This window comes from Ovis aries, chromosome 9, assembly GCF_016772045.2.
Source record: "Ovis aries strain OAR_USU_Benz2616 breed Rambouillet chromosome 9, ARS-UI_Ramb_v3.0, whole genome shotgun sequence".
Classification (NCBI taxonomy): Eukaryota; Metazoa; Chordata; class Mammalia; order Artiodactyla; family Bovidae; genus Ovis; species Ovis aries.
The window spans coordinates 23831556-23850848 of record NC_056062.1 but is presented as its reverse complement, the minus strand read 5'-3'; the positions used below and the strand labels follow the sequence as shown (position 1 = coordinate 23850848).

The 19293-nt window shown below is 39.6% G+C and overlaps 1 protein-coding gene across 45 annotated transcripts in view; it reads right to left on the bottom strand.

The window, feature by feature from the left end:
* Positions 1-2744: 2744 nt before the first annotated feature.
* Positions 2745-19293, bottom strand: part of CYRIB (CYFIP related Rac1 interactor B) — a 143122-nt gene continuing 126573 nt past the window's right edge. For all 45 annotated transcript variants that reach the window (XM_042254111.2, XM_042254112.2, XM_060393369.1 and 42 more), the window contains 7 exons: positions 14532-14668; positions 13377-13454; positions 11253-11369; positions 10227-10306; positions 8861-8987; positions 7379-7449; positions 2745-3488 (listed from right to left, as the gene is read on the bottom strand). In XM_042254111.2, the coding sequence (XP_042110045.1) occupies positions 3425-3488; positions 7379-7449; positions 8861-8987; positions 10227-10306; positions 11253-11369; positions 13377-13454; positions 14532-14668 (674 nt within the window). In that variant the 3' untranslated portion in view covers positions 2745-3424. The remainder of the gene's footprint in view (positions 3489-7378; positions 7450-8860; positions 8988-10226; positions 10307-11252; positions 11370-13376; positions 13455-14531; positions 14669-19293) is intronic.

The window sequence follows — 19293 nt, the reverse complement described above, 5'->3', positions numbered from 1 at the left end:
ATGCAAAGACTGAAATATGTGAAATAAGGGATCATTTTGTAAGAACTTATGGAGTAACAATTACTGCCATCTCACATGGAATCAGTATGGCATTTCAACTTCAAAAACCTGGGTTTGAGCACAAATGCCTTAAGTCTAAAATACTTGGAACAATCTTAAAATAGTCTGGCATGCTTCTTAATCCAAATCTCTAAAGTGGGAAAACGGCCAAGTAAAAAGTTCTACTCATCCAGATATAGGTTGAGGGCTGCAGAAACAGGATGAAGAACACAACATGCGGGGTGTTGCTGGTCTAAGACATGAAGCAACACTTTATCCTGTGAAGGAAGAGGCACCGGGGCCGGGGTACCGGATGAGTAAAGCGATACTGACCGGGCTGTTTTAGAGGTTAAGGGGGGTAAAAGGCTTAGAGTGGTAGGAGATTCACCTGCACAGAGCGGAGTCACACCTCCCTCCAGCACACCGGGCAGACCTGCTTATTATAAATTCGTGGTCCTCTTTCCTGATGAGCCCATGGCCAGTCCCTTCATTCTGAGCACAGACATGAATAGAGATCAGACTCGGCGGACCTTCTTACTATCTGAACGGTAAATACTAAACCTACTTTCCGGAAGCAGAGATGGCTCCTTGTAACACTATGCAGCCCCGTGCTTCCAGCACACGGAAGCTGTTGTTCCGTGGTTCCAACAACCTCAACTTCTTTGAGGTTCTCAAAGACACCTGTTCTTGGAACTAGAGAACGGTCAACTTTCTGAGGGCCATATGGCCTGTCACAAGAATTCCATTCTGCTGTTGTAATGCAAAAGCAGCCAAAAGTAACATGTAAACAAATGAGTGAGGCTGTGTTCCAGGAACATTTTATTTATGGACACTGGAATTTGAATGTCATGTATTTTACACATGCCACAAAATATAGTTTTGACTTCTGCCAAACTTTTAAACACGCAGAAACTATTCTTAGTTCATAGGCTGTACAGAAATAGGTGGCAGGAGGACTGGGTCGCAGAGGAGTTTGCTGAGGCCTAGTCGGAGGTTGAGAGAAACTCCCACTTGTTCTCTGATGCGGAGACGACAGACTACATTAACCGCAAAGGCCACAGCAGTATTACTGTTATCTACTTCAGCCACATCATGATTTTTAATTTATAGCCATTCAAGCACTTACATTTGGCACCTCCTTAGATCCAGGTACTGGGGAAAATCCTAGGGATGCTTAAGGGACATCAGACAAGGCTCTTAAGTTTTCATGGGTTAAGGAAAGTGGTCCAGTGAGACGGCAGCAATGTTGGATCAGACACTTGTAGGAGAGTCTTAGGGCTGCCATGACTGACTAGCCTCAACTGCGTGGTTTAAAACAAGACAAGTTTATTCTCTCCCAGTCCTGGAGGTCGAAATTCTGAAGCAAAGGTGTTGGCAGGATTGGTTTCTTTGGCAAGGCTCTCTGGGAGAAAGTTCCCCAGCGTCCAGTGCTGCCGGCAACTCTGGGCCCTCAGTCTGCAGACACACGGCTCCCTCCACTCACGCCTCCATCTTCACACGGCCTCTGCTATATCCAGTTCCCCTTTTTTCCTCTCATACTAGGTTTATGACCCCGTGTAATCCATGATGGTCTTATCTCCAGATCCTTGACTTAATGTCAGCTGCAAACACCCTTTTTTCCAAATGATGGGGCATCTCCAGGTTCCAGGTGGACTTACCTTCAGGGAAGCGGGACTATTTAACCTTACATCCTCTTTATTGGAAGGTGGCTCCTGTTATCCCGAAGGCTTTGTCAAGGAGATGACACAAGCTGATCCTCCAAAGATGAGAGCTGCTATTCTTCAGACGAACGTGAGGGAGGAAGGGGATGACAGGCTCAGGGAACAGTGGGACCCAAGTGTGACACTGAGTGGAGCAATCTGAGCAGCATGCAGCTGAGCCTGGCTGGTAGCAGGCTGTGGGTGGCAGAGAGGTGAGCAGGGAGTCTATCCTGACAGGCTGTGAGCATGGCCATCTGGTCCTAGTGAGCCAGAAACATGGATGGAATTCTCTGGGATTTTCTCCCAGATAACCCTTAACCCAGCATGGGTGGATGAGACCAACTCTAAGCAGTCTCTCCCCATTAGGACACTTTATGGTTACGATTTATGATCTTAAAGTAATAATCACATGAAGTTTCCTACCATTAGCAACACTGCGGCCTTCAGTTTCTCCTGGGAAGTCCCTCGTATACTCTCTCTCCTCCCAGTATTCAGGACTGTTCTTCCTTCCACGTACTATTTCAAGTTGCTACCTTCCAGCTCCTGAGAACAGCCCTTCAAGCAAAAGTGCAGTTTCCCTTCTGTTGCTACATCCATGCAAGAGTAAATCAAGGATAAAAGTCAAGTGTGACAAGATTACTAGGTCTTATCTTTTGGTAAAGAATCCGCCTGCAATGCAGGGTTTGATGCCTGGGTCAGGAAGAGCCCCTAGAGAAAGAAATGGCTACCCACTCCAGTATTCTTGCCTGGAGAAACCCATGGACAGAGAAGCCTGGTGGGCCACAGTTCGAAGGGTCACAAAGAGTCAGACAAAAACTTGGTGGCTAAACCACCACCTCTAGTCTTGTACACAGCAAGATTTTAAAAGCAATTAAAGTAATAAAAAAAAAGACCCAGTTCTCCCCTAAAAGGGGAAAAAATGTATTATACACATACATTCCAAAAAATACACATAGGGAAAGCTCTAGAGACCTAGAATCAAAACATCAGTAAACCAAACCACACTTAGAAAAATGAAAGCTGATTTTTATTTTATCATCAACAGCCATTCTTTAAACATGAACATGCATACGTAATATTCTACGCACACATCACAGTTTTTTAACGTTAGTTAATAAAGGTTAAACACACAACATACATCCTTACAAAAAAAGTCAAAATGCAAACTTAAAACTTTAAACAAAAGTCTTACTAATTTAAAAAAAGTGTGTGTTGGGTACCATTTGTACAACACAGTTAATTTAAACATTTTTATTTTGGCTGCACATGAAAAAAGCGGCAGTAGAAAATAAAGTCATTGAGGGTTTTTAAATAGCAGAATAGGCAGTTTTGCCATGCAGGAGAAGCAATATTAAATATTAGTTTTCAAAAAAAATCCACATTTAAAAATATTTAGTTCAAGTCACAGAATTTTTTTCAGTAGAGACCCCAATGCGATGCATAATTAGCTGCCTTAGATGGCCTGTTTGAAAGGACAATATCCCTTCAGAGTATAACTTTACTGATTTTGGCACAGAAAAGAAGTCTTAAGATCAAGAACATGATTAAAAAAGAGGGAGAGGAACAGAGGAAAGAAATAAAAAGCAAGAGTAAATGAGATAGTAATTGCAATCACTAAAAACTGTGCATTCTCAGTCACTGCAGAATACTGTCTTCTGTCTACAGCAGGTGCTTTTCCAGAACTGTTATTGCAGCATGGATTTAATCTGCTTGGAGGTAGTCTCATCATTCAAATGTTTTGTTGTGTACCTATGAGGGGAAAAACATCCGTTTTAGGGGGTTAAAAACACAAACAAACATAACCTGCATAGGGTTCTGTAATTACGGTAAGAGAAACAACTGCCCAGGAGAGCTTGTCTTGTGCGAGAATGCCTTTCAGTCCAGCTCTACCCCTGTTCAGCCCCTGCTGGCTGATGCTCCTCCTACCTTCAAACAGAGTATCCAATGGCTGTTTTACTCATTTGGAACTAACTACCTCATTGAAAAGATTTGGTTAGATTCTACAGTAAACAATTATCTATAACTTCCCTCTCAAAGGAAAATAGCTGTCCAGTATCAAAGGCTGGCAAATTATACCCATGGATCAAATCCAACCTACCATCTATTTTTGTATCGCTAGCATATTTTTGGAAAAGGCAATGGCACCCCACTCCAGTACTCTTGCCTGGAAAATCCCATGGATGGAGGAGCCTGGTGGGCTGCAGTCCATGAGGGTCCCTAAGAGTCGGACACGACTGAGAGACTTCACTTTCACTTTCATGCACTGGACAAGGAAATGGCAACCCACTCCAGTATTCTTGCCTGGAGAATCCCAGGGACAGGGTAGCCTGGTGGGCTGCCGTCTATGGGGTCGCACAGAGTCGGACACGACTGAAATGACTTAGCAGCAGCATATTTTTACATTTTTAAATGGTTGAGAGAAAAAGTAAAAAAAAAAAAAAGTATTTCACGTTAATGTGGAAATTCCATCAAATTCAAATTTCAGAGCTTATAACATTTTACTGGAACAGAGCCATGCTGATTCACTTAAGCATCGTCTGTGGTCACCTTCCTGCTACAAGGGCAGAGCTGAATAGCTGTGACAGATGCCACAGGGCCTACAAAGCCTAAAATATTTGCTTATTCTCTGCTCCTTTACAAAAAGCTTGCAAACTGCTGTTCTCCTTTGTATCTAAGACAGTTCATCGTCACATTTTCATCAAGAAAAGGCCAACAGCATCTAAGAAAAGCAACTACTAATACTATTTAAGAATAAGAAGGTGATTATCTAGCACTGAACCTGACTCCCAGATCTAGTTTTATTTCTCTTTCTCTTATGATCAAAGAAACTTGGTTCCATTTCTCCATCTGTAAAATACAGACATGGTTCGTTGCTTTCTCCTTATTGCATAGCGTCAGTTGGAGGGAACTATATCATTACTACAGAAAAGTATTCAAAACAAGCAACTATATACATATATATATATACACACACAACTATATTATTTAGAACTTGATTCTGAGGAAAAGAATGGAGTGAGCATCTGTAGTAAATAAGCTATTCCTTAAAAAAGAAAATAATGCAGCAAAAATGTGTTCTATTTTGTAGAGACAGAAATAACAACACTTGCACAGCATTTTGGGGATTCCAAAATGCTTTCTTAACAGTATCTTCTTTGCTCTGAGTGAAGCACGTTAAGAGCTAGGTTGGTTTAGTTTAAGCAGTGTTTCTCAAAGTACCAACAATATCTACAACACACAGGGTGCTTATTTATAAAATGAGGTGCCTGCCCCCCCAACTCCAGACCTAACGAAGAAACTAGACTTTCTGGAGGTGGTAACCTGGGAATCTCCATTTCCCTTCCATCCAGATGATTCCAGAGCACAATGATTCATCTCAGAGTAAACCTCCGGCTTGATAATGCAGTATCAAGTATATGGGATTTTGAGAATAAAACCCTGAATCTGAAAATAGACTCCAACATTTATTAGTTGTATCATCTTTAAGTCTCTCAAGAGCTTCAGGTACCGACTGCAGGATGGAGACACCCCCACTGGCCCATACCCACCAACTACTTCACTAAGCTGTGGTGAAGAGACAACAAAGCCGCAGACATGAAACTGCATGGTAGATGTAGGGTGATATAAAACTGTTACTAATTATAACCACCACTACATTGCAACAGGTATACTGGTTAACCTCACACAACCTCCCAGGGGGGAAATAACAACCGGACACAGAATATGTGTTTCACTCTGAGTAAGAACAGCTCAGGAATTATCTCTGCAGCGAACTTTTATTTTCTGACTTCTATCATATTATTTTAAAGGAAACCTACAGCTGCCAGGTGGCTCTTGCCTCACCTGGCAGACAGTGAGTCTTCTCCCCCTTTCTCTCAAACATAGCCTGTTTGCGGCGGACATCAACAGCTTTATACTCACTGCCACTGCCCTCCTCTGTCCCACACCAAATTACTTTCACACTGTGAAAAACAGAAGTGAACTTTGTGTTTTACATTACTGTTGGAAGCACAGTCCCGTCAGGGTAAATAAATGTTACACTAAAACTTCCTAGACCTCTATCATTTCTTACTTTAGGGAAAAAGTGTTCCTGTCACTTGCTGGCTTTGGAAGAGCCTTAGCCAATCAGAAAGGAAAGGGCTTGGGAGAGAGCTCAGGCTGACTGCAACATGGGGAATCCTCAGAAAGGGATCAAGCAGCAAGAATCACAATACTGTAAATATTGATACAATCAGTGAGAAGTCTCCAGAGTAAAAACTTAAAAGAACTTAAGGTTTCTGATAGGCTTATGGTTGAAACAGTTCGACATAAGGATTTTTTTTTTTTTTTGGTTGTTATATTATGTTCCTTAATCATTCGGGTTTTCACTTAGAATACATCTTTTTATTTATTTTTTAGTTGAAGGATAATTGCTTTACAATGCTGTGCTGGTTTCTTCCAAACAACGAGAATCAGTTAACTATACATACATACATATATATATATCTCCCCTCCCTCTTGAGCCTTCTTCCCACCCCTACCCCCAGAACAGATCTTCTTTATTTAGATAGTCACTGCTTATAGAATATTTTTCGTCATCTTAATAAAATAATTTCATGGTTCCACTCAGCTGAAATGACACAGCCTAGATTCTGCTTAATGATGCGCCAGATGTGACTAAGTGTCCAAAAAGAATAAACAATGTTTTGCTTACGAAACATGTGAGGAAGGTAATACTATATTGGAAATCAGTTTATTCTATTACGTGAATTACAATGCACTACAATAGCCTATGACTTCAAAAAGTCACTGAATAAATATCTGCATTCACAGTTTTTGTGTTCAAACACAAAATAAGTAACAAGCAAAATCATCTTTTACATTAGGGAAATGATAACTACCAATTAAATCTTTGCAGTCAAGACTCTATAACGGGTTGAGATTTTCATTTAAAAATAGTCCAGGATTCGAAGGAGCTTTAGTAACTACAGTAAGTAAATAACTTGTTTAGTAACTAAACAAGTAAGTCTAAACTGAGAAGACAGACATCAAATAATGACTAGACTGCTTTATTTTCATTATAAAAACTGCACAAAAGTAATAAAGATCTGTAGTATGAACACAGAAATATAATTATACTATACTAAGGGAAAAGTTCAGCTATAAAACAGTTTGTATATTATTATTTTATAAAAGGTAACTTTTATATAAAGCTATGACTATATGCAAGTATTTTAAAAAGAAACTCTGGAAGGATATGCATCATGTTTAAAAAAAAAACTGAAAGGGTATATACCAAAATGTGAATAGTGGTTTATTTCAAAATAGTGCGGGTTCTGTGTTTTCTTCTTAAAATTTTCATGTTTTCTGAGTTTTATACAATTGCTTTTATTAAAAAAAACAAAAAAGCAGTGTGTCCTTTGAGGAGGGCAGAAAAGTGAAAGCCATACTCCACGGCAAAGAAATGAAGCTGCTATTTTCTGTGGGACACATACACACACATTCTTCGTTATAAAAAATACTGTGACCAATATTTGAAAGTAAGACTACCAATAAGCAACATGAGATCTTCACATTTCTAACATTTATGTGTTATTCACACACTGAAACAATATCTTAACATGTCCACCCTATCCACATGTACCTGTGCGCATACCCACCTGAGAGCATTGAGAAGACCTTCTACACTGTTAGGAGGCTGGTCCTTAAGAACCTTGATACAGCCTTTCATCTAAGTAGAAAATGAACAGAAAAGGTGAAACACTGAGTTTTCATTTAACATTCATTCTCAAAACAGTTAATAACTTAAACCAGCTCCGTAACTATGGCACTCATGAGAAATTACACACTACAAATGTAAAAACAATTATTCTTAGAATGGGGGAAAAAATCTACCCAAGTGTTATTTTCAGTTTGTCAATCAAACAAAACTTTTTGGAAACCAAATCAGATGAACAGAACATACCCAACACACTAATGAGAAAACTAAGGGTTTACTAAAGTAGGACATTCTGGAAAAGTTGTTGAGTAGCCTTTTAAAGGATGGAATGGACACACTGGTAAGAAAAAGAGGCATTCCAGGTAGACGAACCCAATAAAAAAAAGTAAGAAAGCTCATCACATGCAGAGGGCTAAGGTGAATCGCACAGGGCAGTTCACAGAGGGCCTCAAAAGCCAGGAGGACTCATGGGGGACTGATGGGGATGGCAGCAGAGACTTGTCACAGGCTTCACAGAAAGGGAGCAACTTGATGAAAATGATCCACAAGGAAGATGAGCCCGATTACTGTGAGAAAGCATAGCATGGCAGAAACACCAAAGGCTTCGAAAGCCATGGAGACGTGGATTCAAAATCCAGGTACTGTTCACTAGCAATTACATTAAGAAATCTCCCTAAACTTTCTTTCTCTATTAATACAGGGGAAATAACACCTACATCCTAAGAGTATTTTCAAAGTTAAATGAGAGAGCAAATGTTGAAATTCCTGGGACACAGTAATGACTCAAAAAATGTTGATTTTCTCTTTACATAGGATAGATGAAGGCAAGACTGATAAATCATCAGTTCTCTATACATGAAATGCCAAGAGTCTGTCAAAGGGTAACTGAAAGACAATTCTCGGTAAATAATGGTTAAAATTCTCATGAACCAGACGTGAGAGTGAGGCAAGAAATTATAAAGCAGAGAAACTCAGGCTACGACCACAAATTATGACAACTGGGAGGAGGAGGAACAGTATATAGTCTTCAGCTTTCTTCACTGGGGCACCTCTACTGACTTTTAATATATACTTGAAAGCAAATCTTTTGTTTAAAAATGGCCTTTGGTCGAAGGAATGAAACGATACAATAAAAAGATTTTTTAATGTTTCATTATTTATTTACATATACTGCCAAATCTGTGGAAGTACCACTCTATGAATGAGGCTTCCCCACAAGAAGATACTCTAAAACAGTGCAGTTACCTTCAGTCATTCTATTCCACCTGTATAAGAAATAGCATGAGAGAAGAGAAAACCAAAACAAACTATAAAACTAAATTTTGAGACAGAGTGTAGCCGGTCAGCTCTTTAAATAAAAGTCTATGGTTTCCACTTATGTTTGAAATTACTGGGAATTACATAAAAAACAAATACAACTTACATCAATTTTTGAAGTTTTGGCAAATGCTCCCACTGGATGCACGTGGTCATAGAGTATTATGACGCCCACCATTACCCTCAAGCAGAATGACACTGTCTCTTCATTTGTAAATCTGCTTCTGTATTCCCTGGAGGGTAGGAAACATAAAGGTGGATGAGGCCCATCACAGACTCATGAGCTGGCTGATGCTCAAAGTTATCTCCTGTTGATATATAAAAGGGATGCTGAGACTATACCCTCACCTTCTCTGCAACGAGATTCCCAGAGAAATAAGGGGGCGGAACAGTTATCACTTATACATCCTGGTCTCATATGCATGTTGGTATCTTGCCCCTTCTGCTCAGTAGAGATCAGACAATTTTAAGAGAGATTAAAAGTAGCCCCAAAGTAAAAGTTTGGGGATAGGTGCTCTGAAAGGCTGTCATCATCAATGTGATGAGAAAAGCCACTAGCTTAATAGAGAAAGTATTGGCATTTATAGACATTAACTTGATCTAAACATATTACTATACTGCAGGCTTTTAATATTCTAAAATTCAATCACAGTCTTCTCTCAAATGGGAAAAAGGAAACAGCACTTTTCGTCTACAAGGAGGGCGGTATGGCATAGCAGAAAGAATCCAGACCACAATGGAGACACCCAAGCATGTGTGTGAGGCCAGTCACCATGCATAAGTCCCTTCACACCCCAGGACCCTGCTCCCCTAGATGAGGATGACAACGCTCTGAGGCTAAGCAGTTGCTCTCTTACTTCAAAAGGTTTTCCAATAAGATGAGTATACAAAATTGTTTTGGAAAATGAAAAGCTCCAAAAAACTAAAGTTATATAATAAAATCATACTATGCAGGAATATAGGAAGAATTCTTTCTGCCTGCTGACAGGAAAATCCAGACAGAAAACATTGTGGTATATGTTACAAATGGTGTGACAAAGAGGAGAAACCCAGAAGAGAATTTAGGTCAGTGCTGGGGACAACAAAGACGACTGAGGACTAATAACTAAAGCTGAGAGGAAGGGATAAGTGTTTAAGAATATTTCTAGCCCTCTAGCAAAAAGGCAAAGTGCTCTTTGAAAAGGAAAGAGAATACCTGAGAGGCATAACCAGATGAGCTTTAAAGTTCTTCCCCTATCCTCTCAAAAGCACACAAAACCCCTATTCTGAAGCATCTGACTGGTCTGATGAACCTGAAAACCAAATGTACTTTATACATTTAACCAGAACCTACATTAAGCTGTGTAATTATTTTAATTTTGTTTATTACATACTTGGGATATATTTAATTCCACCTTCCAAATATGACATTCATATCTTTGTCAATCATTTCAATAGGACTGTTAAAGTGAAAAAGATCAGCAAATACTCACGGTGTTTCAAGCATGACTCTGCACACACTAGCCATGGTGCTTAGACAATCTGTGGTATTTTCTATTGGTAAATTTTTATTCTGTAAAAGTGTACAGAGAACAAAAGAGTGATGAACAGCTATTACTTACGAAAAATTTAAAACCTACCATAACATGAAAAATTATCAACTTTAAAATCTGATTCCTCCTCTAAATTTTGTTTTAGAAAATGCACTAGATTCTAGGTACTGTTCTAAGCTCTGAGGACACAGCTGGGAGCAAGACAGCTGAGATCCGCCCATCTCTCAAGAAGCCCTTACATTTGAGAGCTGGGCGGGAACAGCGACGACATGCAGACGACGCCCCAAGAGACCCGTGACACGTGGATTTGATCCTAAGGGCCCTGGGAAGTCGACTGGAGACCTTTCCCCCCTCCAAAACCTATTCATTTTTAATTGAAGGAAAACTGCTTCACAATATTGTTGGCCTCTGCCATAGGTATACATGCGCCCCCTCCCTCTTTAACTTCCCAAACTGGAAACCTTTTATGCAGAGAAGAAGGGAACGTGGTTTGGGTCTTAAGAAGACTACTTGACTACACTCAGGAGACAGGCCCAGTGGGTCAGAGCATGAATGCAGAAATCCAGGTAGGAAGAGGTGGGGTGCTACGGAGAGGTAGCTCGAGGTAGTAGTAAAGGGTCAAGTTCTCAGACTCAGCGTACACTTTACTAAGAAGAACCAATAAGACTGATGTAGGGGTGAGATAAAGAAAGGAACTGGCGATGAAAACCCTTAAGTTATCTGCTTGTACAGTGTCAAGACCTCACTGTGGTCAGCAGATCACGGAGGTGTCGACTATCCATCCTAATGGTGACTGCCGATAGGTGGCAGGTGTGTACACGTGGGTCTCAGGGGAGAGGACCAGACTCAGTGCACAAGGCGCATCTATCAGCTTAGAGGGTCTGTAGCGGACTCACTGAGCCCATCCTATCTAAACACAGGCTGAAGAAAAATGACACAAAGAATAACTTCTTAGGCAATGCCTACCTCTGATACAAACTTTGTTGTAGCATCACTTAAGGTTTTCAGCATTGGGGTTGCCTCAGCATAAAACAAAGACATTCGATTTGCCAATTCATTATTTACTTCATTTTCTCCTTCTGCCTGTGTGGAAAAGAAGGACACTTAATATCAGCTCCTAAGTTATTAAAATAATATTATAAACGGACCTAGGCAAGGTGCCTAGCTAATGCTTGCTAATCTATTAATTATAAATGCTTACATTCTAGACCCTCAAATGTACACAAAACTTACATTATCTTTAACAACAAAAAGATTAAAATATAAAGAAATTTTTTTTAAGATTAACTTCTTTCAAAATATTTTAAATGATATTAAGCCACTAAATGAAATTTGAATGGGCTGCCTGCTGTACACAAGAGACCATCTAAATGCCACAGAGGACAGAAAGATGCCTATGACGTCACACCCTATTAGGAGCAAGCAAATATCCCCACAGCTTATCTTAGTAACATGCTAAGAGACAAGGAATAAAGTGGGGGATGAGGGGAGGACTAAGACTGGAAGGAACTAAACGGATGCATGGAAGGGCTAGGCTTTGGCAGATGTTGATGAGCAGGTACACAAGGCATTTCAACCAGACAGGGGGCAGAATATGCTTTCAAATGACTTGGCAGAGTGTAAATTCAAATAGGGCAGTGTAATAAGGGACAGCAACCAGTGAAAGAAAGCTGGAAGGGAAAGCTGCGGTCAGACTAAATCTTGGCTTCAGGTCATATTTTCCTTCTGTAGCTAATGGGAAACCACTTAGCGTTGGAAGAAAGGAGTAACAATTAAGCCAATCTTCAAAATAAAGTTAACTATTGATGGTGGACTGTACCAAAAATAGAGAGATAGTGTGCCAGAAAATACGTTCTGCAGCTACAGAACAGTTGCCAAAAACAGTGGGAATCAGGCTCTCAACTGGGACAGAAGTACTCAGAGATGAGATGGGAAGGGGGGCAGTGAAGAAATCTGAGAAAAATGGCACTTGACCGCGACTGAACTGACCTATAATTACTGAGAGCAAAAGGCACTACCAAGATGATTTCAGTGCCTTTGGTCTTGGATGATGGCAGGATGGCTATAACAGAAAATTGGGTCATTTTATTTTACTTTATTTTACATAGTGAGTATGAAAAAGACAGACAGTAAGGTCAGCCTCACAGAATAAACTGGCTTATGCAAAACCAAACAAATACATATAACAGATGCTTCATTAAAAGAAATCTTTCTTCTGATCCAGGCCTGTCTTAAGAGCAATGACTTCATAAAATATTTACTCAATGGTCTTGTTTCTTTGGTTTTTTTAACTGGAGGACAACTGCTTTACAGTATTGTGGTGGTCTCTGATGATCTTTTTGGTTTTTTAACCTTTTATGCCACTTAACACTCCTTACAAACTTACATAGTATTTCTTCATTAAACTATCTACTTGAGGCCAGGGATGATCCTAGAAATTTTCTCTGCTTCCCATACAAATCAGCACAATATAGGTCCACAAAATATCCAGAGAAAAAGATAGTATTTTTCTCACACTTAAGGTTGGCATTTGATGTCTAGGAGAAAAGAGTATTAATTAAAATGAGAGGTCAAGAGGCTAACAAGCCAGAACAGATGCTATGCTAGCCGACCAACAGGCTCAGAGCCGTCTTCTCACACGGCAGTGTCACACAGACGTGCTTGGGGTCCAAGACCCCGCTCCCCTTCCTGCCAGAGTTAGTGCTGTTCCTATTCCGGGTCAACCTCTCCCCAAGAGTTTTCCAATCTAAGAACATGGGGACAAATAACTCATAACCACTAATTCATGAAACTTTTCTGCAGTTAAAACAAGAAAAGAGAAATTTTTTATCAATGTTATATAGACAAAAAGCAGTTTTACTGAAGTAGCTGTGGAACAAAGAACCAAGTAGAAAAATAGGTAAATACCATATGGCTTGCTACATTTTTCTCTTTTTTCCCACAGCTGTGGGTGCCTGTAATTATTAACTTTACTACTATCTTTAGCTTTATCTGAATGAATGAGGGAATGAATGAATGAGTAAAAGACCAAACTGAACAAATCGAAATCTGAATTATTATTATCACGCCATAATTCAAGCTTTAACTTACTGGAACATTATTAATCCTCATGCGACTCAATGTTCTTCTGTAATAGCTGAAGTCATTCTGTATGGCAGGATTTGTCATCTAAAGAAAACATTTATAAAAGAAAAAGTTATTTACTAAAGGATAGTATAAAAATTAAATAAAGTATCTATTAGAGTTGAAATTAGTTAATTTACATTATTGAATTTGTAATACCACTTTAAGAATTAAAACCGTTATCATCCAAGATGACAATCTGCACTTAAATTATGTAACACTGTGCTTACTGCACTGATTTGCTAACTGTCTCATGATGGACACAGAAGACTGTGCACACTGGTTTTCAGTCAGTCAGTACACTGTCCTTCTTTCTTCTCATTAATTTCAGATAACAGATGAAAAGGCTGCTCACCAAAAATGGTATTACCAAATAGACAAAAACAAAAAGGAATGTGTGGCCACTCACTGTGGGTTATTACAATTAATATACAGGGCAGTCGTCAAATAGACTAAAATTTTATAAACAAACCATTTGTGTTCCAAGTATGAATGGAGGAGAATAGCTGTCTATGATATAATGTTTATAAACTGCTGGAGTTAGGAATCTAGCTCTTCCATTTTCTAAACAAGGTACGTGGGGTGCTGGAAAGTCAGAGGACCTGCCTCATTGTTCGTTACTATGATAGAAGTGGAATTAAGGTCTCCTGATATGGAATTTAAGGCTTCTTTCTTTAAATGCACTCCTTCTAGCAAAAAGGATGTAAATAAGTAGAGGCGGGGAAGGGGAGGGTGTGAGAGAGAAGACAGAAGGGAAGAAAGGAAAGGAGAGGGGTAGGAGAGAGAAAGAAAAATCAACATTTTTATACATTAATAGAAGAATGCTGGGGAAAAAAACTGGGGATAAGCAGAAAAGAAAAAATATTAGAAGATGTCAATATTGTTTCAGAGATACTTTTTAAAATGAAGCTAAATGAAAACTGAATATTGAGCAATTTGTTGTTTGCTATGCTACACCAAAAAGCCTGCATAATTTTTAAATCCAGTTTTCCACTTTTGCTGAGGAACAGCAAACATCATGCCACCACATTTTAGTAAGGGCTCCAGGCATTTCCTCCTAGTACTCACTGAAAGACGCATGATTTTCTTCTATAACAAGGAGGACCAGCAGGACAATCCTACCTTAAGTTCATCAAACCGGAGTGTAAAATGAAGAATTTCTGCGAACTGTTTAGCAAGAGCCTGCTCTCGCTCTAGATGCTGGGTGGGAGAATACGGGGTACTTGTCAGGGCTCCCAGAAGACCTCTTAATGCTGCTTCTAAAGAATAAAACATTAAGATGTTGTTTGTATCTATTTATCAAAAGGCGAGCATTTTTAAATTATTTTGATTTCAATTTCCATAAAAATAAGGTTTCTTTAAAAGTTTGATTATCTAAACATAACACTCAAACTGAGTACTTTCACTAGAATAGAAACCCTGAAGTGACTAACTCAATTTCTGTAAACCCAAATTCAGAATCATGAAGAATGTGAATCTGAATGAAATATCAGGATCAAAGGACAAATCTTACATTATTTTCACATTCTACACAGTGTTGATTTTTATGAAATGGTAACTGTGACTATGTCTTTTTTGGTGAAACTATGGTCAGTCATAACTGTATGTGGGTATGAATGAATTACCAACTTCACATACTTTGTGCTGTTTATTTAATATGTGGTTTAATAAGTAGCTTCCTGAGTGTTGTACAGCTCGCTATCTCAGGGCCATAATATCAAACATTCTAATTCATTACACAAATAAAATTGTCCCTTGAAACAACCGCTACTTTTGGAATGCCAGACTAATATTGTGTTTAAAAATGGAAATACTAAAAAAAATAATAATAAAAATATAGAAATACTGATTTCACTTCAAAAAAATCCCAGAAATCAAACGAATACTGTTACATACTACAGAATCATACAACAAGGCTAGTTTCTATTCAGAGAAAACAAAGTTTATAGAGTTAGATGGTGGTCTGCCATTTATGAATAAATGCTAGATTAATAAAGATATTAATGAAAACAAATTTATCTCACATCATCAACTTTTAAAAAGCTGAAAAATTACCAACTCTACCATTTTTTTTTTTCGATTTGATCTACCCAATTATGAACTAATACCCATACTTGTGTACTTAACCTAGTCTGTCATTTAACTTTCACTGTCAACTATGATATGGACATTACAGATGGATAAACTGAGTTTCAAAGAGGTCAGACCCCCAAGGGTATATGTCATAAATGCCAAGTGCTTCTGGCTTCACAGCCCTATTATTTCTACCATAATAAGCTGTTTTTCATATAAAATGACATTCTAACTAGCCTTCCATAACCTTTTAAGATTAAATTATTGATTAGTACCAAGAGTAAGTACCCTTTATGCGTCTATTACGTGCCAAGTACTGAGCTAGACACTATTTGTAACCCACACAGTAACTTCAAATGATAGTTATCATCCTTTTTTAATAGTAAGTTACAAAATATATTGATGGTCTAACATGGGTCAGGCACTGGGTACACCAATGAAGATGGACACACCCTATCCTCACACACACAGAGACTAATTATACAGAGAGAAGACAGACAACTTACCACAGCTGGGATATGTACTGAGAAGGGTATGGTACCGTGGAAAGGTGTGAAAATGGAGCTTCACCCAGTTGCAGACTCAGGGAAAAACCTGCCTGAGTACATGACACCTGGACCAAGACTGGACTGCGCGCTAAGGATGAGAAAGAGTCTGCAGACAGGGCAGGTAGCCCAACCCTGAATGGAGAGGGGCACGACCGAGCAGAGAAACTGCAAGACAACAATGCAGGTGGAACAGAGAGGCAAGGAGGAGAGGAACCTAAGACTAAAACCATATGCACATCATCTGTGTGCCACACGAAGCACCCTGGCCCTGCCATCTTAGCATCCCTAGAGAAACTAAGCAGGATAGTGACATCATCAGATTAGCATTTAAATTTCACTTCGGACTTCCCTAGTGGTCCAGTGGTTAAGAATCTGCCTGCCAATGCAAGGGACTCCGGTTCAATCCCTGGTCCAGGAAGGTTCCACAAGCCACAGGCAACTAAGCCTGTGAGCCACAACTACTGAGCCTGTGAGCCACAGCTATTCAGCCTGGGTACACAGAGCCTGTGCTCCACAACAAGAGAAGCCACTGCAACAAGAAGCCCCAGGCACCTCAACTAGAGAAAGCTCTCAAGCAGGACCAAAGACCCAGCCAAAAACTAATAAATAATTAAAAAATAAAAACTCCACTTCATCTGCAGCATGGAGAACAGACTGTGGCAGTATGGATGACTTATCGAGTGGAGAAATAATGACTGATCAGGCCACAAAGTAGATCCAGAAGGGGGAACAAGGCCTGACTAGGAAGAGGAGGCCCCTTCAGAGACCAGAGCCATATAGTCTCTTAGTCTTTTACTGCCAGCCATCCACTATCAAAGACCAGTCTGAATCCTCAGGAAAGAACCCAAAGGATACGGACTGCAGGGGATTTGAAACAGCCAAGAGAGATAACCACCATTATTGTGTACTTCAGAACCTTCTAAATAGGTTTTGGTGAATTTAGCTCACTAAAGAGGAGTCAACGTGCTGGACAGACTCACTCACTGTGATCTCTGGAGGTGGCCGCTGTCAGCCCCTGCAACGGGAGGAAGACTAAGCAGACACAAGGCAGTTGTGTACTGTCTGGACACACAACCTTCCCTTAGACAGCTGCCTCACTTGGGAAGGCCTCTGACCAAAACAAGCAAGTACAGGATGTTTCTTAGGTCAGCAAGGTTAAACCATGTTGGAAAGCTCAGTATCTTCTGAATTAGTCAAGTGATCCCTCTCCTGGAGTCCAGCCCATGGCTGATCTATAGTGCTCGAGCCAAGCAGCCTTCTCTTTGAAATTCTGAAGGACCACATGGATCTTCACAGTTTGTGTGGTGCTCCGGGTGCTGTGTTCGGTGTTTATCCTCATCTCTGGCTTGACAGTGCAGAAGAGAAGAGACAACAGAGGTTACGTGCACTTAAAGCAGAGGGCTCAACTCGCTGGAGGTCCAAGTAGGACACTGAAGCTCACAGAATTTAAATGATGGAGCCAAGAGCACACAGCTAATAACCACCAACACCAGAAATCAAACACAGGCCATTAGGCCTTGAAAGCCTGAAATCTATTATTATTGCTTATCCTAAATACCAACAAATATTTGATATATCAGACACATGTATTCGTTAATCCATCACTTGCTCACTCGTTCAACACTGAGTTCCTATCACATGCAAGCAAGGGTATGCATCCTGTCAGCAAGGCAGCTGGAAACATGAACCACGTTACCAGCCAAGAGATGAGGAGTGAACCACCAGATCTTAAATGTGTACTTCGTTCGCACCTTTACAGAAGTCCTAGCCTACACAACCAAGGCTCAAGGCTTCCACACGACAGGATGAAAACCCCAGAGCTTTTTGCTACTACCTGTGTCATTACAATCTCTGGTGAGATGGAACACAGCGCTTGTGCCAAAACACACACCACTCACCTGATGTAATTCCAGTAGTTAAAATATGAACGTGTAAGCCTGCCTGGTTTGACCTATTTTAGAATTATTCCTTTTTTTTTTAATTGGCAAATGCTAGGAGACCAATATGAACGTGAGAAGGATCTATGCAGCAACAAAAGCATTTTAACTTCAAAAGCAGCTGGGAACTAGCAACACACAAGAAAACTCTTATTTAAAGTAGCAGTGATACTACTAAGAAGTAGAACTACTTATTTAAAGTAGTAGTAAAGATAACCAAGAGGAAAACACCTAGGCCCCCTGAGGTTACAAAGCTATGGATTACGTAAGATACTTGACTGAAAGAACTGACCGCTGTGCTTAAGGAAAATAATTTATAATTCTTACTTCTATAAGAAAAGGACAATTTACACAAACGCTTCTATCTCAACTATTACTTGTCTTTGCATTTGACAGCATGTACTGCATCTAAGGAAAAATAGCAATTCTCCTACTTTTTAAAAAATACGGATATTTAAAAAAAAACAGGATTTCAACTTTGAAGCAGAGGTTGACACAAATGGCCAAGTAGTTTATTTAAAGACATAAAGAGAGCAAGATGTAAAAGAGCAGGATGCAGTAGGGACTCACGGCAACTAGAAAGCACATGCCTTAACTAATGGACACTGTCAGTTTGCCACTTAGCTTCCCCAACTGGAGGAAAGATCAATTGATCAGTTGTTGCCTAAGCACCTGATTTTTCCAAAGCAACCAAAGACTTAAGACACATACACACAAAACACAAACAATTACCAATTTTAAAATGTGGCAACTAATTAGGAAGTTTTAAAAAACCACATGGGCAAAACAAATCATATCTCAGGTCTAAATTTAGCTTATAAGCCCCCAAAAGGTATCACCAACTCAATGGAGGTGAGTATGAGCAAACTCCAGGAGATGGTGATGTATAGGGAAGCCTGGCGTGCTGCAGTCCATGAGGTCACAAAGAGTTGGACACGACTGAGCAACTGAACGACCAGCTTCTATCTTACAGTACTAGTTTTCTTATTAAATTGTATGTACTCATTTAGGATATATAACATATTTATATGATTCAAAAAGTACAACTATATAAACACATGCCAAAAACTTAAACTGAAATGTTTCAAACTTCTAACACAATCTACACCAGTTCCCACCCCACGCTCCCAACTTCACAAAGTAAAACCTCTTCCAATTTACACAAGCAGCTAAATGGCTAAATCTTATCTGGTGTCTCCTTCTTCAAGAAAAAGAACTCCAATTCTACTTATTCACTGTATTAAAGGCACAATTCTGATCTTGGAATAATTTTTCCCATACAAGGGAAAAAGCATACCGTTCCGAATTCTTTTTACTTAATAACTC